This window comes from Myotis nattereri, assembly GCF_964212035.1.
Source record: "Myotis nattereri genome assembly, chromosome: 1".
Taxonomy (NCBI): domain Eukaryota; kingdom Metazoa; phylum Chordata; class Mammalia; order Chiroptera; family Vespertilionidae; genus Myotis; species Myotis nattereri.
The window spans coordinates 200,192,852-200,219,435 of record NC_138075.1 but is presented as its reverse complement, the minus strand read 5'-3'; the positions used below and the strand labels follow the sequence as shown (position 1 = coordinate 200,219,435).

The 26,584-nt window shown below is 43.2% G+C and overlaps 1 protein-coding gene across 1 annotated transcript in view; it reads left to right on the top strand.

The window, feature by feature from the left end:
* The window catches only part of SPATA18 (spermatogenesis associated 18), a 30,738-nt gene extending 20,966 nt beyond the window's left edge, over nucleotides 1–9,772 (top strand). The window contains exons 10-13 of the mRNA XM_081092997.1: nucleotides 4,245–4,368; nucleotides 6,341–6,424; nucleotides 9,302–9,347; nucleotides 9,659–9,772. Of these exons, the coding sequence (XP_080949123.1) occupies nucleotides 4,245–4,368; nucleotides 6,341–6,424; nucleotides 9,302–9,347; nucleotides 9,659–9,666 (262 nt within the window). The 3' untranslated portion in view covers nucleotides 9,667–9,772. The remainder of the gene's footprint in view (nucleotides 1–4,244; nucleotides 4,369–6,340; nucleotides 6,425–9,301; nucleotides 9,348–9,658) is intronic.
* The last annotated feature ends 16,812 nt before the right edge of the window (nucleotides 9,773–26,584 follow it).

The window sequence follows — 26,584 nt, the reverse complement described above, 5'->3', positions numbered from 1 at the left end:
GATATTTTATGCAGTAGGTCTGGAGTGGGGCTTGGGAATCTGTAATTTAGCAGGCACCCAAGTATTCTCTATGCACACTAACATTTGACAATGATGCTCTTGACTCTTTTATCTGGGACCATTAGGTTTCTACCAGGTGTTTCATGGTAAATATTTCCTTGATAAATGAGAAGAAATTAAGTTAATTTGGAACATTTTCCTGGGATTTTGTGAGATCTTAAGATACAGCTAGAGATGATTTGGGAGGAGGCCAGATGTCAAGCTACCTGGGCTCCAGTTCCATCTCCACCAGTAACTAGCTATACAATCTGGGCATATCACCTAATTGTTCTGTTCCTTATTTCTTCTCTGTCAAATGGGGGAAATATCAATCCCTACTTCCTAGGGCTGTAGAAGCTTCATTGAAATCACTCAGATAAAGAACTTATGGACACTGCCCAGCCTACTGTGTACACACAGGAGACACGAGCTCTGGGTCTTCATTCAGGCTGCAGAGGGATGGGTTGGTGCAGCCCCCGACCCATTGAGGCATAATTAACATACCTTTTGCTGATGCAAATCACAGTGGTGGTGTTTCTAAGTGCCTTACAGCCTGTCATATTTTCTTGCCATTGCCTTGTTTCTTTCAGATGACTGCCCCTAGCCTCCTCCACTCAAGGAAGAGCTGAATTACACTGCCGCTGGGTCTTTCTGATTTTCTTAGAGAACATATTTGCATCCCTCTTTTAAAAAATTCCTTCTTCTCTTAGAGAATGCCTGTTCCCACTTAGAAATATTCATCCCCTTGCCCTGGCCAAGTGGCTCAGTTGGTTCAAACATCTTCCCGTACACCAAAAGGTTGCAGGTTTGATTCCTGGGTTGGGAACAGGTATGGGACTCAACTGATAGATGTTTCTCTCACCTCAATATTTCTCTCTCTCCCCCTTCCTTTATCTAAACACTAGGGGGCCTGGTGCATGAAATTCGTGCACTGGGGGGGGGGGTGGTCCCTCAGCCCAGCCTGCCCCCTCTCACATACTGGGAGCCCTCAGGGGATGTCCTACTGATGGCTTAGGCTCACTCCCTGCTCCCCTTGGGGAGCGGGCCTAAGCTGCAGTCTGGCCTCCCTTTGTGGGAGGTGACCAGGCTGATCAGGGGCAGGCACCAGCCCCATCACCCTGCTGCTGCAGCCACTGCCAGTCACCGCAGCGACCAAGGTGTTTTCATCAACATGGACTCTAGTCCCTTCACCATGAAAAAATGACAACTTACTTTAGGCATTTTTTAGATGTGTCTTTCATAGGATATGACATTTCTTTATTATTTTTTTTATCTTCACCTGAGGATATGTTTCCATTGATTTTTAGAGAATGTGGAAGAGAAAGGGAAAGACAGAGAGAAACATCAAAGTGAGAGGAATACTTTGCTTGGTTGCCTTCTGCATGAGCGTTGACCTGGGCCCCAGCCAGGGAGGAGCCTGCAACCTAGGTACATGCCCTTGGTCAGAATTAACCCAGACCCTGTGGTAGGCAGGCTGAGGCATTATCTACTGAGACAAACCGGCTAGGGCAGGATATGATATTTCTTAGCCCCTCCAGCAGCAGACCTTCATTTTTTTCTCCAGGAGTGAGGTGGAAAAACCCTACATCACCTTCTTGGATTCTTATTACCCAAGTTACTAAGAATATTACCAGTGGCACACAGGTAGCTTAGCCAATGAGCGGTCAGAATAGGTGTTTCCTCTGTAATTCACACCGATCTCCGGCTCGGCCCCTGCCCAGGCCTAAGGCCTTAGGCCGGGTGTTAGGCCTGGGCAGGTGACCCCCAGGCCACTCTGATCACTACCTAGGCCTCAGGCCTTTGGCCAGGGCATTAGGCCTGCGCAGGGGACCCCCAGCCCCGTGCGATTGCCGGCTCCACCCCTTCCCAGGCCTCAGGCCTCTGGCCGGGCATTAGGCCTGGGCAGGGAACCCCCAGCCCGCTCCGATGGCCCACTCCACCCCTGCTCAGGCCTCAGGCCTCTGGCTGGGGTGTTAGGTCTGGGCAGGGTCCCCCAGCCCTGTGGGATGGCAGGCTCCGCCCCTGCCCAGGCCTCAGGCTTCTGGCTGGGGCGATCGCCGGCTCCGCCTCCCCAGGTGGCATCTGGTGCTGCCTGCCCCACCTCCCCGGTCCCCGATCTGCAGCCCGGATCTCGTGGGCGATGTCTGGTGCTGTCCGCCCCACCTGCAGTATGCAAATTTAGCGGCCATCTTTGCTGGGTTAATTTGCATACTCTTCTGATTGGCTGGTGAGTGTAGCGAAGGTACAGTCAATTAGCATCTTTGTCTTTTATTAGTGTAGATATCCTGTGTGGGGATTAAAAAAAAGAAACAAAAGAAAGAAAGAAATATTCATCCATTTTGGTTTATGAGTTCCGCACATTTCCTAAACCTCTGACGGGCCTCCTGCTTGCATGCCTTTATCAGGGGGAACAGGCAGCATCTTGGAGCATCCTGTGGACTGTCCTGGTTGGCTGTGGACCGGAAACTGGAGTTCTTAGTAATGATTGGATTTGGTTCTCCCTTTAGGACTTCACAGCACAAGCATAATTCTTAAAAAAAAAATTTTTTTTTAAAAAACTCTGGCAGCCTTTCACACATTTAAAAGCAATTACTCAAATTCTCCTCCTTCTGGCCTCACGCCTTCATGTTTTTTCCTTATGTAGGGGCTGGGGGTTGAGACTTCTTGACAAATATATCTGTTTCCTTGGCCTGTGCTCCATGCTCTGCTGAGCATCCCTTGTTAACTGAGTGTCCACACTGAATGCAGTCCCCTGGTTTGACTGGCCAGTCTGGAGGGACGAACACTCTTTCCATTCTTATTCCCTATTAATTCAGCTAACTTTTTAAAAAAAATTGTTTTATTGCTTAAAGTATTACAAAGGGTATTACATATGTGTCCTTTTTTTCCCCCCACCCTTGACAATCCCCTGGCCTCCCTTCCCCCCAATGTCTTATGTCCATTGGTTATGCTTATATGCATGCATACAAGTCCTTCGGTTGATCTCTTACCCCCCTCCCTCCTGCCCCCCAACCCTCCCTGGCCTTCCTGCTGCAGTTTGACAATCAGTTTGAGGCAGCTCTGCCTCTGTATCTATTATTGTTCATAAGTTTATAATGGTCTTTATTATCCCTGAATGAGTGAGATCATGTGGTATTTTTCCTTCATTGACTGGCTTATTTCACTTAGCATAATGCTCTCCAGTTCCATCCATGCCATCAGCTAAACTTTTAAAGTTTTTTTCTCCGCCCCCCCATATAACACTATTCACTCATTTTGAGTTCAACTGAAATCTGTTATTATATTTTTACTTGAGCTATGTAAGCCATTCATTACCTCTAACTTTGTAGATAATTTTTTTTTAGATTTAATTGCAGGAACCCATAGGTATCCAAATTACATGCTGTCTTATTAGATTTAGCTTATTTTCCCCAGCCAGTTGAACAATTTCATAAAAAAGTATTTTATTGATTTCAGAGAGGAAGGGAGAATGGAGAGAGAGAGAAAAAAACATCAGTGGTTAGAGAGAACCATTGATCAGTTGCTTCCTGCACGCCCCACACTGGGGCTCAAGCCTGCAACCTGGGCATGTGCCCTGACCAGGAATCGAACCATGACCTTTTGGTTCATAGGTCAACCACTGAACCAAACTGGCCAGGCGAGCTATTTTTTGCTACTGTGATCTGTGTTGTTGTTTTTTTGACCCACTCCCCACCTTTGAGTGATATTTCATGCAAATCATTGATGACAATATCGGTTTATCATGGGATTGAGAGAAAGCCCTTTGCACCTTCACTCACATTCTCATGGATTCATTAATTACCTCTCCTTTGGTCTGATCCTTGAACCCACCTACTTGAGTTAATCATCCATTTATATTTCTCCTGTTTTGTCCACAAAGGTAGCATGAAAAATCTTGTAGGAAACCTATGGGACTTCACATGGTCTCTAGCATTTCCCTGAATTGCAACTCTTCTAATCTGGAGAAGAGAAGGGCATGATTAGCCTGGCATGACTTGTTCTTAGTCAGTCCATGTGGATCCTCCTTATCTCTGGTTCCTATTCTAAGGGTCTGCAACCATCTCTTTAATAACAGAATCAGGATCCATGTTTATCTAGTTCTAAGCATAATCAAAATGGAAATTTACACGGCTGTTTCCCCTCTCCCGGTTGTGCTACCTAATTGCTTCACTTCTCTTTCTCCTTCTTTTGTGTGTTTCAAATAGGTACCGTCGCAGCTATGACTCGGATTTCACGGCGCCCTTGGTCTTCTATCACGTGTGGCCTGCCCTCATGGAGAATGACATCGTCGCTATGAAGGGGGAAGCTGTCACCAAGAGAGGGGCTTTTGTACGGTGGCCTTGCGTTGTGACAATTCGTCCCAAGTGTTTGATTCACAAGTTCGAGAACATTTATACACCCAGAGATTCTATAAAAGAAGCTCATAAAGAGTTGCTTGATAAGATTTCATACAAAGGAGAGGAAAGGGATTGGCTGGGAGAGAGCAGATTCTTTTCTTTGATTCGTCCACAATTCTTCATAATTTCTTGGCAGTAATTTCTTTGCCTGTTGCTTTATTTATAAGATAGAACTAGTCCTACCTGCCTCCCCTATCTTAGAAATATTAAACCATTACAAAGGCAAAACCTTTTGAGCTCACCTTATGAGAGGCTCTCTGTAACGCTAAGCATTTAAAAGGGATAAACTTTCAAGAAAGAGTTTGCCAAATTTTTCTGATGAGTCGCCATTTCAGGAAATGATGAATGTGCCATTTTTCTCTCCTTGGTATGATTTGGGGAGAGGGGAGGGATGGAGAAAAAGTGGGCAGAGGAGGTGGGAAGAGAGGGTCCAATCAGTTTTGGAAGTAGCTTCTTGTGTACGGTGGCTATAGAATGTTTTGAGCATGTTAAATAATTGGACAGCCTTCAAAATAGAGTCTTAGTGTGACTTGGTATTGGAACTAGTGCCCACAAGTGCTGGACACGATGTGAACATGATGGAGTTTTGACCCTGCCCTTCCTGGAAAGAGTTAAGCCAAATTTGAAGTGAAGATCCTCAGTCCAGATCAAAGCCACCATCTGGGTGACTTCTGTTCTGCACTCTTTGAGCTGGAGAACAGGGGACGTGTTTCAGGCAGCGTCCACCCATAGAGGGGAGGAGGGAAGTCGTGCATTGTAACAGAACTCAAGACAAGGGTTTTCTCAGCGGAAGCAGCCCACTCCAGCTAACTGTATCTCAATAAAACACTTTGTGCAATGAAAGTTGAGCCCATAGAAGTTGGGTTGTGCTGTGCTGACAACCACATGTGCTGTGCAATGAATGAGCTCATAAACCATGCTTCTTGCCCCTATGATAATCACCCCCCGTTGAAAGATTCTTATTGTAGACTGTCTGCAGTGCAATTTAGAAGGGAAGGAGAAGAAATAGCCACTATTAGCACTTGCCTTTTAGTTTCCTTTGCTCTCATCAAGCATGGCACCAACATTTGCCTAAGCTTAAACTCCTCATACAAAATGAGAATACCCTAAAACAGTGGTTCTCAACCTTCTGGCCCTTTAAATACAGTTCCTCATGTTGTGACCCAACCATAAAAGTATTTTCGTTGCTACTTCATAACTGTAATGTTGTTACTGTTATGAATTGTCATGTAAATATCTGATATGCAGGATGGTCTTAGGCGACCCCTGTGAAAGGGTCGTTCGACCGCCAAAGGGGTCGTGACCCACAGGTTGAGAACCGCTGCCCTAAAAGGAAGAACTTGGAGAAGGAAAGGGTTGAATGAAGGGAAATTTTTAAGAAGGCTTTTTATTAGTGGGATCTCACTATAGTGAATATGTATATATCTATTTTCTTACTGATTAATTTAGTTGAAGAGTAGGTGGACAGCAATGGTGATTTACTTAGTCACTCAATTCATTTCATTCAACAATAGTTGCTCTGTAGTCATCTATAACACGGGTGCTGGGGTTCAGCAGTGAACAAAGCAGACTCAGACACCTCCGACAGGGAGCTTACATTCTCCAACACTTGCAAACTTAATGCACTTTGCAACTTATTCATCAAAACAGAATTCTACTAGCACCAAGCGTTTGAATATCCCAAAGTTCATTGTAATGGGATTTTATCTGAGAAATACCCTAAAGTTATTGTCAAATATTGGGCAGCTGTAGTAACCGAAAGGAGTATGTATTCCTAATGCTGATGACCAGTGATGGGCAAACGTAATCATATCAGCAAAACCTCTCTACCGGTGGGATATGCATATTGTCATAAGCCATGTGAGCATTTATGAACAACTGACTATATTTCGCTCTCTTTTTAGTGGAATTCTGTGCGACCGCTAAGCCGAAGTCGAAGCAGGAGTTTAAGTCCCATCTGCCCCCGTAGCCGTATTGGTATGAGCCTGGTAGGTATCTAATCATTTTATACAAAATCATCCTATGATTGACATTTTAAAATTCAACAGTAGCCTATCAAAGAGGTGATTATAAGTCTGTAGGTAGAAAGAGAACCTGTTGCAAAAACCCCAAGCTGATTTTTATGCTACTTTGGACTAAGGAATTGATCACCTAGAACAGCGGTTCTCAACCTGTGGGTCACAACCCCTTTAGGGGTCGAACGACCCTTTCACAGGGGTTGCCTAAGACCATCGGAAAACACATATATAATTACATATTGTTTTTTTTTTTAAAGTATATTTTATTGATTTTTTGCAGAGAGGAAGGGAGAGAGATAGAGAATTAGAAACATCGATGAGAGAGAAACATCGATCAGCTGCCTCCTGCACATCTCCTACTGGGGATGTGCCCGCAACCCAGGTACATGCCCTTGACCGGAATCGAACCTGGGACCTTTCAGTCCGCAGGCCGACGCTCTATCCACTGAGCCAAACCAGTTTCGGCTACATATTGTTTTTGTGATTAATCACTATGCTTTAATTATGTTCAATTTGTAACAATGAAAATACATTCTGCATATCAGATATTTACATTACGATTCATAACAGTAGCAAAATTACAGTTATGAAGTAGGAACAAAAATAATTTTATGGTTGGGGGTCACCACAACATGAAGAACTGCATTAAAGGGTTGCAGCATTAAGAAGGTTGAGAACCACTGACCTAGAAAGAAGTAGAGGTAGTTTTTTTGTTTGTTTTAAAGAAAATGGGCTATTAGATGTCAGTTATAGAGAATGGGACACCTTAGTCAACTGATCTCAGCACAGGTCCCTGCTCCCTCTGGAACTTACTCTGTGATTTGGAGAAACTGATCCAGTGGTCTGGATTTCAGTACTGTATAGAGGGCACTGCAGGTATTAATTTTCCTCCCAATTTAAAAGTAGGAAAAATAAGATTAGTTTCCTTTTATATTAGTTCTTGAGAGAATGACTAATACTTCTGTCAAAGGGAAGAAGATAGCAATAACACCTCTGAAAATGAAAAAGGTTAGTATGATTGATTCATCATAAATAAGTATGTTTATTTATTCAACAAATAATATTTAGTCAATGCCTTTTGAATACAGGGCTGGACTAAGACATGTGGACACCAGGCAGGCTAACAAGGTCCTGTCCCTTCAAATAAAAAAAATTAAAATGTTTGCTTCAACCTTGTTTTAGAGAGGGTGGTGGGAAAGGAGAACCACACCCACTTCTCTGAAGTTATCTCTAGCAACGCAGCTCTAGCCCCAAACTCTAACCCCCCGCCCCCGGCAAAATAGAAACAAACCCCTTGTAATGATAAGACCCACCTGAGTAGCCGAGTTTAGTGAGCATCTGTTGTTACTCCACCACTCCATTATGTTTGACATTGTCTTCACCAAACATTCCTTCCTTCCGTATCGGATGGATGTTAGATTTCGGGATGGAGGAACGGGACACAAAAATAACTGAAACATGGTCTTTCCCATGGATGGACTTCAATATTTTGTAAATAAAGTAATTGAATGGGGTATATGATTTGGTTCATAAAGAAGCAGGAAGTGCTAGAGTGATTAGGAGAGGTAAGATGCCTTCTGGGTTTGGTGGTGAGGAAGGGGTGCATGGGGGAGTGTATATTGGATTTGGCAGAATTTCAGTGAGCTGGGGAATTGGGGAGAAAAAATTCTGATGAAGGAAGTGGTCTGAGAATGGAAAAGGCATGATTCTGACACAGTTCTTTTACTCTTGGAGATTTTAATATCACTTAATGGTCCTCATCCAGGAATAAGTTTTACAGTAAGTAAAAGCAAAAGGATAGTGCATTTAGTAAACTGATAAATAAAAAGGAAATCTTGGGAGTTTTATCCTGGAAGATCGCAATTCTCCCCAATCTAAGAGGAAATGGCATGTCAGAAGAGAGCAAATCAGATATCTATGTGCTGACATCGCTGGCAAATGTTCCCTCCGACATGCCCCAGGGATGATGGGCACCATCCCTCTGCAATAAGCCCCTCTATGGTTCGACCTGCCTCCTCCTCTCCATTGTGTGCACAGGCAGAACAAAGTAATTTAAACTTTAGGTGAGAATAAACTATATTCTCAAAGGCGAAACTGCTGCCAAAATTCCGTCCCTCTCCAGCACCCTCTCCTTATAGCCAGTCTGGTACACCTGCAAAATGAAATGCAAATGTTTTTGGTTGATCTGGTGCTGGCTTATTTGAGGTCTTGTGTGCAGAACAGCTTCCATCTTCGCGAGTGCCTCTCTGAAGTGTTTGAGAGCTCAGAGCAAGAGTGAAGCTTGTAGGCGGTTGTTTCTGAGCTGTAGCAGGTTTGCAGGCACAGGCGGTGGCTTTTGCTTAGTGAAAGTAAAGGTGAGATTTGAAAAATCAATGTTTTGTTTTGTTTTTTTTTTACTTGCCTAGTGACTTCCCTTAATAGGGCAGTGCTTGGGACACAGGGGGCAATTCATAGGAAGGATCTGCCAGACAGTATCTGACCGTTAGCGCTTTAATTCATTAATAATAATGTTCTGGGAAGCTTTGAATTCATGATGGCCACTGAGCATTCAATCTCAAAGTATTTAGAAACCATTAAAGAGCAACAACAGAAAGCAACAACAAAAAAAAACAAACGAAGACACTGGGCCCAGGTTTTAATTAATAATAATTTAAACTAAATCGAGTGCCCATTTATTTCAGGAAGTAAAAAAGGAAACGCATTGCCCAACCTGAGCGGGGAAATCATGTTCTGAAGTGTCTCAGAGCAACTAGCTAGCTGACGGTTCAGGGAAAAAAAAAGTCAAAGGGAATCATTCATCGGGCTCCACCTACTGTGTAATCCACTTTCCACTTGTATATTTTCCAGATATCTCGAAGCCGGAGTCCTTCTCTAATAAGATGTGTACTGCCAAGTAAGTGGGCTGGTTTAGATGTTAGAACAGTCTCCTGTTTTTTAATGCTCCTTTTAATACTCAGCCTTGTGCAGCAAAAGGAATGTTTTGCTTCACAGGGAACATCTTTTACCGCCACCTGACACCTTGTATTTCTGGATGGGTGGCCCCTGAGCAGGTCCCATATGGCGGGGTGGGGGGAGACATAGACGGAGCCTCCAATTGAGAGGCTTGATGGACATAAACCTAGATCAAGCACCCTGCTTCGTTTAGGTCCTACCAGGAGGAACCCTTCAGGAAGGGCCACAATGCACTTTTTTTCCCCTCCCTAGGGTATTAAACCACCAGGCGTGTTCCTCTGCCACAGCACATCACCCACACCAGCGCATCTGCACCAGCCAGCCTCCCCGGCGCCCACCAGCCTCCCCGGCGCCCACCAGCCTCCCCGGCGCCCACCAGCCTCCCCGGCGCCCGCCCGCCCGCTGTGTCTGCCGCACTCCTCACTTAAGATAAAATGAAAGGGCAATTCTGTGTATCACTCCACACAGAGACTTAAATGTTTTGGCTTGACGCATTTGTAACTTCAGATATATTGCATTTTATTTTATTTGATAGGTACCAACCCCATGACTTTGATAAAAACGATTGCATAGGTGTTTAGGATCACATTCATTCGAAGGAGTCCATTGCCCAGGTTCAGGGTTCTCATGGCAACTGGGTGAACGCCCTCGGAAAACCTTTACCATGCCGAGTCCAAAAGACAGGAGAGGTCGTAGTTTACAGTTTGATCATCAGCATTATAATTAATAGGATTAGCTCTAACTTGAAAACAAAATGGGGTGTTTTGCTTTGCTTTTGAGGTTTGGAAGCCAGCCCTAAATTCAGGTTGGGGAACTTGTAGCAGGAATGGTGACGTTAGGCTGCATACAGAGGATGGTGAGTGACCAGGCTGTGGGTCATTCATTGGCTTGCTTCTGCTCTTACTTTGGGTGCCCAGTTTGGTTGAGCTGAGTACTGTACGTTGAAGCTACTGAGTTGAGAGAGTTTTCTCGCTTCATAAGTGCGGAGCAGTGATTTGGACAGAAGGCAGCATTGAGATAAATGTTCATTACCTTATGCTTATCTCCTGGGAATGTTTCATACAGCTTTAATGTATGTGTTAAATATAACAGCTACCTGGGCCACGCCCTTTCCCTATTCCACCTACTTGGTCACAAATTCAGACCTCTTATGAACTCTGTCTGATCCCAAATACCTAAACTCAAGGCCTAAAACTAGGAACACCATTTACTGATTTTATTCCTCAATTTCTTCACTGTGAAGGTCTGTTGTAAATTCAAGATAAAAATGGAATGTGGCTTTTCAAGATAAGCCATAGTCTTTTTAGGCTTTTTGTTTATTTTATTTTTTTTACTTTAACACTGGCCTTGTACACAAGCGTGACAAATGACTGCTTTCGCCAAGTGCCTTTTAGAGAGGAACTCTGAATTGGCCACAGCTCAGCTTGCATCAACTCAGTGCCAAACCCAGCACCTGAAGCTTTTCAGGTGGAACCTCCCCGCTTCCCTGCCAAATTTCTCTAAAACATCTGTCCCTAGAGAGGAGGGAGGGATCACCCAGTGCTGCCCTTGGGTGTAATGTCACCAGCGCATCCTGCAGGGTGAGCTGGTTTTCCCCACGCGGAGTATTTGTGTAGTTCTCTCTGCGGGGCTATGCAGGGTGCTAGAAGGAGAACCTGGTGTCGGGTAACTCCAGTTCCGTTTGGTCATTAGCTGGCTTTGTGGCCTTGAGCATGTTACTTGACCTCTCTGAGCCTTTGTCCCCTGTGGAGTGAGAGGCTGGATGAGATTAGTGGTTCTCTGCACCCTCCCAGGGTCAGTGCCCCCTTTTTCAAACAAATATTTTTTTTTCTGGCAGTTCTGAAATGAAATTCAAAGTTAATGGGATCAACATGACATATATTTTTAAACAATGAATATAATACCCTAACTGCAATAGGAGGCAGTAAAAAGGAAAGGCAGTTTTTAAGAGAATAAAATGTATTTAATAGCAAAGCTTGGGTGTGACCATCTGGAAGACAGAATGAAGTCATCAGATGCTTTCACCGTGTGTAGCATCACAAGCTCCCAGGGCAGACCAGTGTGTGTTGCATTGGCAACATTCCACATAGAGTTGTCACTGGGTATGGTTCTCTGAAGTGGTAGACAGCTCTCGGAAAGTTTTGAACAAAAATCTTAGAGCTGTGCCTTGTACACGCATTCCTGGAATAGTCGCTGGATAGTAAAACCATGCAACAATTACCTTTAGCTATATGTCGAAAGGTCATTTCTAACATCTCACTGAGTAAAGAGAATGCTTACATACCAGAATTTTCTTTGTGGAGTTGGATGTGGAAGTTCATGCTCTGATTTGGAAAAAGGACACCTGTATTCAGTGTATGTGCTCCGTACCCTGTCTGGCCACGTGCCCTTTCCCAGGTCTCCAGTTTGAACTATAACCACAACAGGAATGGGGGGTAGTCTAGAGTAATTTTGGGGGAAAAATCCACAAAACCAAAGGAGGCCAACCTGTGCTCCTTTCACCTGGGTAGGCACCTTAACCTCAGTGACTTTGAAAAATGAAAAGCTCTTACTTCATACTCTGGGTAAATATTAGCTTCTGTATTATTGGTTTAATATTGAATAATAAAATTGAGGAAAAAAACTGCTTCTGTAACTGTAGGTTCTTTGCTATAAAATGCTTTCCTTCCAGGTTCCCAAGGTCAGCAATGCCTTTCACCCACCCCCATTCTGTGGGGCCTGGAGCAGGGTGGAGTTCGTTCAGTGAATAATACCAGCTGTGCCCTGTCTGGTTAATGCTGTGATTGCTGCAATCCCATGCTGTAGCACAATTGCTAGCTTTAGTTCATGTTGTTCACAATTCATTGTCATCATATTCAAGACGCTCTCTCTGAGTATTACTTTACCATTCTCATGCAGCTTTCACTTAGTTTTTTCAGTTGCTGCCCCAAACAAATGCAGATGTCTTCAGCCTTGTAGATCAGGAACCTGTTCAATGTACCACACAGTCTTCTTCCAAGGCTTTTTATTTTGGAATAATATTCTATCCTGTTTTCTTTTGTCCCTCCATGGCCTGTAGCATCAGTTCGTTTATTTACTGGTTCGTTCATTCATTCATTCATTCATTCACTCATTCATTCATATAGTCACCAATACTCATTTGGTGAGTACTTCCTGTGCGCCAGATACAACACATACTCTAGGGATATGGTGGTGGACAGGGTTCCATCTCCAATGGACCTTAATGTCATGTCCAGTTGTATTCCTTGGTGATTTCCCTGTCATAGAGAGCAGATATGATGGTGGAAAGAAAAAATGGAGTCCTACAGTAAATTTAAAAGAGAAAATGCCACATATTAACTGAAGAGATTGAATATGTTAGTTTTTTTGGGGGTGGGGGGATACCTGCAATATAGAGAGCTATGCCAGGCAATGATGGAAGTGTGGCAAGCTGCACAAGAGAATGCAACGCAGTCATGTCATCCACGGTGAGTTACTCAGTCTTTTAACAAATACCTACTGAACCTATGACCCTAGGACAGTGATGGCGAACCTATGACACGCGTGTCATAGGTGACACGTGAACCCATTTTTTTGGTTGATTTTTCTTTGTTAAATGGCATTTAAATATATAAAATAAATATAAAAAATATAAGTCTTTGTTTTCCTATGGTTGCAAATATCAAAAAATTTCTATATGTGACACGGCACCAGAGTTAACTTAGGGTTTTTCAAAATGCTGACACGCCGAGCTCAAAAGGTTCGCCATCACTGCCCTAGGATCATTAATCATAAAATGAGTCTGGGGAGGAGAAACTCATAAGATCAATTCCAACACTTCTCATTACCACACTGCCATATTCCTGAGTAACAGGACAATTTTCAGACCATTATAGTTCACTTTGAGGCACCCCACAAACCTTCATGGGGCAGATTGCTGCCAATAACGCTCTCTGGAGTTTTGAGTGGAAGAATTCTTAGTAGTATGACTTCGAATGGGATCATATCTATCATTAAGGGGAAAGGGAAGCGGAGCATTTACGAAACTAGTATTACAAACGGCATTAGGCCACTGAAACGTGAGCCCAGGAACCATATGGGTGACATTTCGGTATTTGCCATTTAAATACCAAAGCAGTGAATTTTGTTGGCCTTCGTACAGTCAGTGAACAGGGACCTTGAAAATGAAGCTGGAACTAATTTTTAAAATTTAAAGATGGGACAATTTCACACTTAAAAAAAAAATTGCCCACTGGGTGCCAGCATGAATGTCATACTTTCCATAGTATCACTGGCAATTATATATCAAAACTGGGCAGCTAGCTCTCTTTTCTATTGGGTGAAAAACACAAGGATATGATAAATGAGTATGTTACAGCTTTATTTCAATAATGTCTTGAAATGTGATGTGAAATATGTTTCAGAAAAGGTCTTTAGTCACCGGACAATTATCAGAAGACCTTGAGCATCCTTGATGAGTGGGACCCATTTGCAATCGATTTCTGGTGCTGCAATGCTGGGGATGAGACATTACACTTTTCTCTGTTGTCTTAGGCCAGAGAACAAGTTTCAGAGCCGTTGCTACAGAGCAACAGACTTCAGGATTGGATTGGCCTCGCTCTGTGGGCCACAGGCTGAAGTGAGAATGGAAAAAGTTATCTGTTCACTCATCATTTACTCATTTAAGAAGCATTTGCTGCCCAGTTGGCGTGGCTCAGTGGATGAGCATCAACCTATGAACCAGGAGCTCAGGGTTCAATTCTGGTCTGGACACGTGCCTGGATTGCAGACTCGATCCTGAGTAGGGGGCATGCAGGAGACAGCTGATCAATGATTCTCTTTCACCATTGATGTTTCCATCTCTCTCTCCCTCTCCCTTCCTCTCTGAAACCAATAAAAAAATAATAAAAATAAATTTTAAAAAAGAAGCATTTGCTGATGCTTGTTAACGGAGGCCCCAGGCACTGTGTTAGGCTCTGGGGATACATCAGTGACCAAGACTTTCAGTTGTGGAGAAAAGGTGCTCACACTCAAGGGCAGTGTATGCCAAAGGGGTGGGTCTGTGCTCCCTCTGAAAGACAGGGCAATGGCCAGTAGTGAGCTCTTGTTTGGGATATAAGCTGAAGTCAAGTATAAGTGGATAAGGGGTTGAATCAGTCTGCCATGGCACTGCCTCCTGGAAGCCCAGACTTAGCACCAGGTGATATCTCATCAGGGAGGTTACCCAGCATAAAGTAATACATGATGAGAATGCCCAGAGAAAATACAGATGCAGCTTAAATAATGGGCTAGAAATGGCAAGGGGGGCATAAAGGACTTTGTACTTACCCGTGGAAAAGACGCATCAATACAGCAAGAGAAGACACACGGTCGAGTTCGGAGAACCTACTTACCACAGAAGTAAATTTAGGAGCCTTCCCAGGAAGGCCTCCCCACTCATGGTTTCTCTTGACATTTCACTTTTCGAGCTATGCTCAGATTTAAGATTTTGAAGGATGTTAGAGCGCAAACGTGAATGCCTTGGGGCAGTAACCCCGTAGTAGGAATTAGGTTTTAGATTCTCTTCTGAAAGTCTTATGGATAAAGGGAGAGATGAGGAGCTATTAGGGTCCTTAGAACATGGTTAGAGCTGGCAGGGTATGTAATGGAAAGGTTTTTCGCTTTGAATGAGATGGCCCAGGGCATGAGAACCAGGTTTCACCCCTCCTGCTGCTGTATTTGGTGTGAGCACAGTCTTACCGGCCAGAGAAAGTTCTGTCTCCCCAAAGGCAGCTTCATCTTGGAAATGGTTGCTATGAATTAGCTGCTAGTATTTGTGTCCCCCACACATTTATATGTTGCAACCTAATCCCATTGTGATGGGATTTTGGGAGGTGGCAGGTGGGCTTTTGGGAGGTGACTGGGTCCTGAAGGTGGAGCCCTCATGAATGAGATTAGTGCCCCTATACAAGGACCCCCAGAGAGCGCCCTCACCTCTTCATCATTAAGGAGACAGCAGAAGACAGTCTTCTATGAGGGAGGAAGTGGGTCCTCAGCAGATAGCAAATCTGCTGGCACTTGATCTTGGACTTCCCAGCCTCCAGAACTGGAGAAATACATGTCTGCTGCCTAAGCCACCCAGTCTATGCCGTTCTTGTTACAGCAGCTCGAACAGACTAAGACAATGGTTATCTTTGATCCAAGACCCATTGGTATTCTTGTATATCCAGTTGCTGATGTGACACTTATTCGCTGGCCTTGACATGATGTGACTGACTTCTAACCTTTCTTGGTTTTGATTTGAAATGGTTTAACTGAAAGGAAGAGGGTAGGTGTTTTTTTTCTTTGTTTTTTTTCTGGGTGTTATAAATGATTGACATAATTTAATATATATACTTAGTATTGATAATCTGATGGAAAGTTTAAGATGACCTTAAGTTTCCCAGAATATCATCTGTAAAATACAAATAACTAGTACTTAACCTAACATTTACTGTATGCCAGATGTGTTAAGCACTTTATATTATTATTATTGTTTTAAATATATTTTACTGATTTTTTACAGAGAGGAAGGGAGAGGAATAGAGAGTTAGAAACATCGATGAGAGAGAAACATCGACCAGCTGCCTCCTGCACACTCCCCACAGGGTATGTGCCCGCAATCAAGGTACATGCCCTTGACCGGAATCGAACCTTGGGTCTGCAGGCCAAAGCTCTATCCACTGAGCCAAACTGGTTAGGGCAAGCATTTTATATTATTAAACCCATTTTATAGATGGAGGAACTAAGGCTCCAGGTCATTATTAAGTAAGCTATCCTAGTAAATAAATGTTGGAGCAAAAGTTCAAAGCCAAGTTTTCTTATGTTGAACTCATACTCTTTTCACTGATTCTACAGGATAATAAGATGTGGATTGAAAAAAAAGTATCTGTAGTCATGTAGGTTTGAAAAATAAGTTAAAAAAGGCTTTCCCGGGGTGGGAATGGCTGGGGGCAGGGGAGGGGGCGTCAATTGGGGAAAAAGGAGATATATGTAAAACTTTAGAGAATAAAAAATAAAGTGAGTTGAACAAATCTTCAGAGCCTCACTGTTTACTGTTCATGGGCAACTTCAAGGTCAATGTCATGTGCAGGATTCTAATTTATCCCACCATGGAACCCTTTTCTTTGCATGCAGCTCTTATAGAGGTACTGTGCTAGAAGACCTGTTTCAGGAAATGCTTCCTTGGGACCTATTTAATTTTTGAGAACTGCAGATGCTGCTGACCATTGGGAGTTAGGTTTTATCAATTTTTACAAGTGAAGGAAGAATCCTGACTCTTATCACCTGACAAGACTTTCATACAATAAATGAGTTAATGAAAGGCCAAAGCAAGAAATGTCTTATTTATCCCTGTTCCTTATACTTCTGCTGATCTTTTCTTTTCATCTTATTTTCTTCACCTTTCTATCATTTGTATCATGAAATAAAATTCCCTTTAGCCCAACAGTTGTCATTGTTGTTTTTCTAGCATTCGTGTTTTTCCTTAAATCCCTCACCTTTGCATCTTCACTTCTGATTTATACAATGCATCGATTTTATGAAAATGTCAAATAGTTATCTTCTAAATATTTGAATGCTTGCGCTATTAAAGTGACAGTCGATTCTTGAATGATAAACTTCCAATAAGTCAGAGCTATGCTTTGATTTACATCTTATGTCGCTTCAATATACATGTTGACTTGTGTTTCCCAAATTTGTTTGGTGACGAAACTCACATGGCACGCTTATCAGAGATACATTACTGAATTCCAAGCCAAGTACACTGCATCAGACTCCCCAGGGGCATCTGTTAATATCAGTGAATGAGTTTGTGAAACACTCATTTAGATCTGGCTTTGATGACCCACAAACAAGATATTGCATAAATGCTTTATTGCATATGTTATATGTTATTTAAAAGAATATTATATGCTACACTCCAGTAATAGGCAAATTACTAAAGATTTAATACATGTATTCTTTATGCGCATACATACATATAAAAACATGGCCAATCATGGGCTATGCAATTAGATTTTCAATAAAAGAAAGGGATGAAAAAGAATAGCAATTTTAATTTTCTTCCCTAAAGGTTAGAATTTTCCTGTCATGTTTTGTATTTGGACAGCTTCTTTGTTGAGCTGACACGAAATATATTTCATAGCAAACCCACAAGTCGTTCCCTTCCACCTGTAGACCCGTGTTCACTGTGTATAACTGAGAGTTAGAGTCATGGTGAGAACAACGAGACCCCATCGGCCATGCTCTGCCTACCCGTGGTTGCCTGCCAGACGGAGCTAGTCACCTGGATGGCTCAGAGTTCGGAGCATCTTTATGAATATTCATGTGAGTCTCTAGAGAAAAATCTCAAGTAGAGTGAAACTGACATCCAAATATTAGACCTCACAGGTGGCCCATCTCAACTGGAATGATCCCAAACATTGAATAGAGGAGAGAAGTTTGGCCTTTTCTGTTTACTTTGCAAAGTACTAAATGTCCCAAAGAGAAGATTGGAAATGAACCTGTTTCAATACCTATTGGCGAAAACTGAAGCACTTCTTTTCTTTTTAGACCCCAATAGACTCTCGTCACTACAGTGCTAAGTTGAAAAGCAGGTTTGGCAAAGTTCCAGGAAGGAAATATTGATACAGCGGGCCAAACGGAACGTCAGTTCTGAATATGCCAGGATTTGAAGTACATGGGCTAATAGTTCTAATAGAGAGTTGGGTGGAAATAACGATAGGCTTTTTTCTTAAGGTTTTCCTTGTCTGAATTCAGCTTTTCTTCATTGAATAGCCAAAGGTGGAAATGTAAAACAAAACAACATTTAGTATTGGAAACGAAAGTTGTGAAATGTCTTAGTATGACCTCTCCCTTTCTAACTAAGATCCACAATTGGAGGAAATTCTAGGGACATAACTAAATTCCAATCTTTGGTGCTGTGGGGTCTCTTTAAGCCCGTTTCCCTAGGAAATATATGGACTTAGCCACCAGATGGCAATGTTGCTTAAGAAATGAGAGAATGCTAGTAGTAACAAGACAAACAGAAATAAATAGTAATGCCTCAGATACAATCTATAACTTAATTTTAGTTTTATTGCTCTTCACAAATTTGGAGAATGACTTAAATTAATGGAGGGTGTACAGGCATAAAATACAGAGTATGGTAGAAAATGTAGTGTTAAATAACTATATTATTATACCTAATAAGGGATTTATGCATTTGATCTCCAAGGTTCAGAAAGCAATTCCTCTGCTAGAACAAAATTTTTTTTCTTTAATCCTCAACCAAAGATATGTTTATTTATATTAGAGAGGAACGAAGAGAGAGAGAGAGAGAGAGAGTGAGAAACATTGATATATGAGGACCAAACCCACAACCCAGGTATGTGCCCTGACGGGGAATCAAACTTGTAACCTTTAGTGTATGGGACGATGCTCCGATCAACTGAGCCAAAGAGAAGATGGGAAATGAACCTGTTTGAATGAACTGGCCATGGCAAACAAAGATTTTATGTGTGTGTTCATTTTAAAATCCGTTTATGAAACCTAACACCACCATCTTGTTAACTTAGAGTTCTTACTGAGACACAATTCAGTTTGTTAGTAAATGTTTTGAACATAGCTCTTTGCTCTTAAACATAGAAGAGGAGAAATGGGTGGTTTCTTTAATGATCCTCTAAGATTTCCAAGATTTTTCAAATTGTTAGTGTTTGACGCAGCCCAAACTCCCCAGTTCCTGGGCAGGGATCTCAGTTTCAGAAACCCGTGGGCTTATTTCAAGCAAATATTTCAGTTTTCATCTGGAAGATGAAATAATATTTCTAAGAAACTCTCTAAGAAATTGCAGGAATTCAGCAGAATAATATTGTAAGAGTGTTTGAAAAAGCCACAATTCAGTATGAAAGGGGGAAAAAAGCTTCTGGCATTAATAAAACTATTTACTTTCTTTAAAAGATTGTTTCCACAGAAACAGAGGTTTTTCCTGCTGAACATGTAGATTTCTATTTGGTTTCCCTAAGCCTGCTCTCCCCCCACCTATTTTATTTTTTAACAAGGTAATTTTTCAGAGAACAGCTATCTTAAAATTGATGACTTTACAATGAATTGATCAGTTACATATGCCTCCCAGCAATGACTACATACCAAAGTTTAAGTTAAAAATCTCCGAGCATGCCCTGACCAGTTTGGCTCAGTGGATAGAGCGTTGGCCTGCGGACCGAAGGGTCCCGGGTTTGATTCCGGTCAAGGGCATGTACCTTGGTTTCGGGCATATCCCCAGTGGGGGGTGTGCAGGAGGCAGCTGATTGATGTTCCTCTCTCATCGATGTTTCTAACTCTCTATCCCTCTCCCTTCCTCGCTGTAAAAAATCAATAAAATATATATTTTTAAAAATCTCTGAGCAAAACTTTACTAAGGTCTTTCCATTTCCCCCACCCCACCCAGCCTCCAACCCAGCTCTTCAGGGTCCACACCATGGAGGTCAGACTTCTGTGGGTGGGGCTCCGCTTCGCTGGCATTCTTAGAGGTCCCGAGGTTCTAGGATATTGCCGCTGATGGCCGAAGGCAAGGACACTCCTTTGGTGTGGGTTTATTAACAACAAGGAAGCTGCTGCTTCGTATCATAGGCACTCAGCAGGCTGGGAGCCTCTCCCTTATTTCTACTGAATTTTAACAACTAGACGTCGTGCGTGACATCAGGGGTCCAGAAGTCATCCTGGGTCAGGTCTCTTGTAGCCAGAATAGTGTGCTAGAACCTTTGCCTCAGAGCCAAGCCAGGAAACAGAAAGGAAAAGTTTCACATGTTAAAAATGCAAACGAACAAAAAAACTCAAAACTGCACCCAACAGCATGTGTAGGGACACAGCTGATGTAAATTCTGACACAAGCTTCTTTTTGATGGTGAACCTATAGCCAACAGCTTGTGGACTGGCGGTAGCACCCAGTAGCTCCGAATAGACCAGCGGTTCTCAACCTGTGGGTCGGGGCCCCTTTGGCGGTCGAACGACCCTTTCACAGGGGTCACCTAAGACCATCCTGCATATCAGATATTTCCATGACGATTCATAACAGTAGCAACATTACAGTTATGAAGTAGCAACGAAAATAATTTTATGGTTGGGTCACAACGTGAGGAACTGTATTTAAAGGGCCAGAAGGTTGAGAACCACTGGAATAGACTGCCTGATAATGTGCAGGGGCCCGGCGTAAGAGGAAGGAGGCTTCAGTATTGGTTTGATGGCATCTTCAAAGTTCTTAGAAAGCCTCATGTAAGAAGAGGTGATCATTTTGGCGATTTGCCTGATGAGGGATAGAAACCATAATCTTCAAACAAGGCTTCTGCCTTTCTTCCGAGGTGCTTTAGGAAAAGTATGGACCAGAATCTGGACAAGGGTGAAGCAAGCAATGCAGTTGCACTGGGTACAAAACACTCAGTAATAAATAATACTTTAATGCAATATATATATATATGTATATATATGTGTGTATATATATGTATATGTATATATATATGTGTATATATATGTGTGTGTGTATATATATATGTGTATATATATATATATATATATATATATATATTTTTTTTTTTTTAAATCAAAATTAATGAAAAAACCCTTGGTGACCAAAGTGTCAGCATTTTAAATGAAGACAGAATGATACTGATGACACGTTTTCCCAGGTTTTGAATGGCTGCTCCGAATCGTCTGCAGGGTAGCTCAGTATTGCCAGTATCCCTGGGCTCTGACGAGAGAGCTGCTTTGTGCTCTGTATCTTTTCAGTAAATCAGATCGGAAACAAAAACAACCCCAAGGTAGCAGTTTCTGGCCTCAGTGAAATTGCGTTTATCAGCAACTTTTCTCGGAAGCCACACAACGCAAAGTGCTAGATCTAAGAAGTAATGAGAACTTGCCCAATTCCAGTTTCTGTTCACATGAACCGTATTACATTGATCTGATTAATACGCTTCCTTTCGATTCCTAGGCGTGCTTCAGGCCAGCGTGGAGATAGGATGGAATTGTCAGGACATTAGTTCTGGTGGACCTAACGGCCATCCCTAATCAAGGGTGCAGTGGATAAAAATGTAAAGAGATCCAACAACACAGGAACTGTTTTATTTGAGCAAAATACAGTCTGTGACGTTCGCGCTGAAAGAGAGCATCTCCTGTCAGTGAGGCAGGCGTTTCCTGGGAAGCCGGAGATAATGGGCACTTGTTTGTTTGTCACTGGATGCGATTCTGTCATGCTTTCCTTGAGGGAGCTTTCTGAAAAACGTGTCTTGTGTGGCTCTAGTCTCTGTACACTGGACAGTTGCCTTAGAAAGAGTTAATTTAGTCACTGCAGGATGTAATGACTGATCTTGGATTTGAAGAACATTGAGAATTTTTTATAAAGCAACTTCGGAGAGATAGTCCATTGGAGACAATCCCGATGTCCCACTAAGCCTCCTCTCATTGAATAGCCCCTTTCCAAGAGCTGTCAATATATTTACAGGATGTTTTGAATTTCTAAGTATTCTTAATTGTGATAACAGAATTCTGAAAACAAAATAAAGCTTGTTTACCTTTTCCCCATGAAGCTGCAGATGTGTGTACGCTTCCAACCAGTAGTGGCGCTCTGTTTTGAATTTTAAAGTTGGAAAAAGAGGACCAGGACCAATCCTGGCTGCGGCTAGTCAGATTTAGCATGAACCAGGGAATCCACAAAGCAAGGTCGCCTCCAAAATCAAACAATTTAGTGTCTGTTATTTAAGCAAAAGTACTGTAAGTAGCTCTACAAAAAAAATCAGGATTTTGTTGGACCTCCGTACCTTTGAATTTAGACGGTAAAAACTGCAATGCGGGGGTGATGCACCATAATTTCTTCAAGGCTCAAGGTCATTGAAGGCAAAATAACACCCACAAGGGAGAAAACATGAAGCCAGTCTGTCTACATGCCGGGGTCCAACCCCAGCGGGTCCATGGGTCCCCAAAGGTGTGGACGAAGTCGGCGAAGAAGGAAGGACACGGAGACAGCGTTCAGTTGATCAGCAGCCTAGCCAGGATCTCCAGCCAAGTTCTGGTCTGGATCTCCAGCGAAGTTCTGTTTAGGATCTCCAGCCAGGTTCTGTGTCCATGTTCTCTTGCTAGGTTCTCCAGCCAGGTTCTCCAGGTTCTCCAGCCAGGTTCTGTAGCCAAGTTCCCTCGCTAGGTTCTCCAGCCAGGTTCTGTCCAGGTTCTCCAGCCAGGTTCAGTCACCAGGTTCTAGTCAGGTTCTCTTGCCAATTTCTGTAGTCAGGTTCAGTCCAGGATCTTTTGCCATGTTCTCTCGCTAGGTTCTGTCTCTAGAGAACGTTCTGTGTAGGTTCTGTGCCAATTTCTGTCTCTCCTCTCTGTCTCCTAAGTTCTGTCTGCTGTTGTCTTGTTTCAACTGTATTTATACCAGTTGATTCCAATCCTATCAATCTCTATTACAAAGGTTAGGGCGTTTCTTATCTCCATTCCAGGGAGTAAAGATTATGTAGCTTAAGCATGATTATTCGTAGTTAAAGTGATTAATTACCCGCCTGGCACTTAGTTAAGGGATTTTATTCCCTCCCTAACTTCAGGGGAAAATCCCTACCTGGGGAAACAACCTTTCTCAGAGAGGCGACCTTGGTTAAAACACATAGTGCCAAGAAGGTGAGCAAACATATTAAGAACAGTATGCCATATATGCCAGGTCCCTTGAAACAGCAAGCATGGACCGGCTCCCGGCATCTACAGAAGGCTTTGGAGAAAATGGTCAGCGGGCTTGGTCCCCAGAGCCTCTTGTGATGTCTCCCATCAGGATTCCCTGGGTGCCGGGCCTGCCTGTTGTGACCAGGAACCCAGACTGGAAAAGAGGTTCTGAGTGTCTTGAGGAGTCCCGTTGCCCCTGCTCCTCATGGCCCACGTGTAGCAAAGACCCCGGGTGACCTGGGCAGCCCTCCGCTCAGTACCCTGCAGGGTCCCAGGCAGACGGTCCTAACCTGTGCTGGCCCCGCCGAGGCAGCTTTGTGCATGGTGTCTCAGAGCCACGAGGGGCCACACCAAAGACTGGAAGCAGGAACTGGTGTGGAGCTGTCTTCCTAAATAGAAGACTTCTCCAGGTTTTATTGAGAGAAGAGAGCTGGGTTCTCTACTTGATCACATTCCGTTGGCTAAGCTTTGAGAGCAGTGGACTATTCTGTGCAAAATAAGGGCCAGAGTTAAGGAGAGAGGTTGGGAGGTGGGGAGGTTGGAGGTACGGTTTCCACGAGGACACTGCTTTCTTGTTGGGCAGCTCACTCTGCTAGTGAAGGAGACCCCAGTGGCCAGGTGACCAGGTCAAACCTGGTTTTCCCACTGGCTGCAGTGGAAACACACCTTTCTAATTCTTTAGAAAGAATTAATATTTTTGAAATGTAGTCGTAAAAACTGTGCATAAAATAAAGAACCGAATAGCATGCTGTTTTAACAGGAAAGGAAGCAGACATCTTAAAACACAGGAGCACCCTGCTTGCAATGCTGTTGTTCTATTTTGAAATATTCTACACCAGTGATTTTCAACCACTGAGCCACAAGAAATTTTAAAACAGGCAATACCTGACTATTTAGTCAGGGACACTGACCTCTTTTGACCCCTTAGATCAGTGGTTCTCAACCTTCCTAATGCCGCAACCCTTGAATACAATACAGTTCTTCATGTTGTGGTGACCCCCAATTTTACTGTTAAAATTGCACATAATTAAGGCATAGTGATTAATCACAAAAACAATATGTAATTATATATGTGTTTTCCGATGGTCTTAGGCGATCCCTGTGAAAGGGTTGTTCGACCCCCAAAGGGGTCGCGACCCACAGGTTGAGAACCGCTGCCTTAGATTGTCAGATAAAGAAATGACAACAGCCAACATAACAATAGCCATCTGGTGTGAATGCCCCTATAGGTCATATAATAAAGTGGCATTTTATTGGTCATGTAGTATAATAAGGTTGCGTCTGATTGGTTAATTTTTGGTACTAGAAATCCTTATATATAAGTATAGGCACCTGTTTTGTTTTGTTTTTAAGTCACTTTGGAGCAAAAAGGGGAGGTAATTACTATTATTATTATTTTTGTAAACCAATCAAGATCATACCTATTTTTTTTGCCAGATTAGCAAAAAAATGTATTTTTTGGTGTGCCACAGAATGTTGTACTGTCATTAGTTTATGTGTGCCATGTGATGTAAAAGGTTGAAAATTGCTGTTCTGCACTGTTATATTAAAAAAGAACCATTTATGAGGCCGGGGAACTTAACTGCCTCTAAAGCTCTTTTCCTACGGCATGAAGAACTCCTGAGCACTGAAGGCCAAACCCATCGCCGAGTCCTTCTGCACTGAGACCTCTGTGCAGAGACGCTCCCCTGCGGTGTCGTGGTGTGACTTCTGGCTGGTCTGGCCTAGGGCTTTGATGACAGGAAGAGAGCCTCCCTTTCCTCTGCATATGGCCCGTTCTTGCAGCCAATGGAAGCGTTTCCTAGGAGAAGTGTTTTGTCTCGTCCTAACGGAATTAAAAAGCTACAGGCATTATTACCTCGTCCTCTCTGCAGATGCAAAAGCTTAGTACAATGTGCATGGTCTCAGCTTCAGCCCTGCTTTTCCGTGAAAATATATCACAGCCAAGCGTCTCCACACGCAATGTGTTCGGGGGACTTTGGAGAACATTGGCCTCAATGATGTGTTATTTTAATACTTAGTTCACTAAATCCCTTGCCTGGCTTTCCTCGCCTTTAATAATTAAAATCTCAATTAACTCAAATACGTAAACACGGGGAATGTGCAAGCTCGTGTTTCATTTGGAGCCCAACTTCAATAGATGGCAGACAGTTTATGGGCTCTTACTTTCTTTAGCGCGAGCCTGCAGGGGCTGATTACCCAGCCTCGGCCTCTGACGGCCATATGCTTTCCTCACTGCAGCTTTAATCAAGACCAGACTTAGCTTGATGTGAAATAAGATCCAAAGGCCCCGAGAAGTCATCCTCATGAAACCCGAGCAGCTGGAACCCACAGATGGAGAGAATCTGATTTAGAAACATCATTTCGATGCTAGATTTCCAGTCCATCTTAAAGGGAACACAGCTCAGATCCCTGGACCCTGAGAAGTTGCATGAGATCTTGGGGCTTCCCGGGAACCTGAACCTGGGTAGTTAGTTTAAGAAGTGAGGAATAACTAGTTGGTCATCCTAGGGTTGGGTCTCTGTATAGTTTTCCAGTAAATTAGGAAAGAAGAACAATGGACATGGTAAGTCCTGTATGTGAGTTTTTTAATGAAATCAGATCAATAGAGCTACAGAGAGGACTTGTGGGAGTTGGTAAAGCTGTAAATAAGTTGTCCCTGGCATAAAGAGAAATGAGAAAGGGGGTCTGGAGCTTTCACAGGTTTCGTGGATGCTTGGGGAGAACAGGACAGAGGCCGAGGGCAGCCAGAGAGCTTCTCCCAGACCTTGATGTGTGGGGCCTTCTCTGTCCAAAGCTGGAGTGAGAAATGTCCGTGTGTCTAGAGAGCAGTCCATTGTCCGGGAAAAGCTGGGCTTCCAGGCTTTGGTGGCGAATCTGGAGCCCTTCACATCCATCTGCTCCGGGGAAAGAACTGGCTGGAGAAATCGGATCCTTCCCTCCAGCCCTGCCTCTTCCTAGTTTATGACCCACATCCTTCAACTCTGGTTATTTGTGCAATGAAGGTAGTCATGTCTCCGGAGCCACCTCAAGGGAGACTCGCATGGGACAGTAGTTAAGGAAGGAAGCAGAACACTTCGACCCTTGGGTTATTAAAAAGTTTAGCAGTTCTGTTGAAGTCACACATGGCCTCTCCGTAATCTCATATGTAAAGAAAGCTTCTGTAGTTATACACGACTGATAAGCTCTGCCTCAGGAACTCCTCTCATCCTCAGTTCCTTTGGGAAGTGGGAAGGGAGTGGGTGAACTCATTTAGCCAATCCAATTTAAAGCTTGGCCTGTTTTCATGATGTAAAGTTATTCATGTTTTAGTCCAGTGTCCCAGGGAATAATTTCTTAGTGCTTCAGATCTCTTTCTTCTCTCCCCTACTCTTCTCTAAGATGGTACCCATGGGCTTCCACAACCTCATGGTCTTGTAGGGCAGGGCACTTTTGACCTTGTATTGGACTTCTGGGGTGCAGAGCTTGTGCCCCTGAGGTATGGCTGGCCTGGTCCTGTCT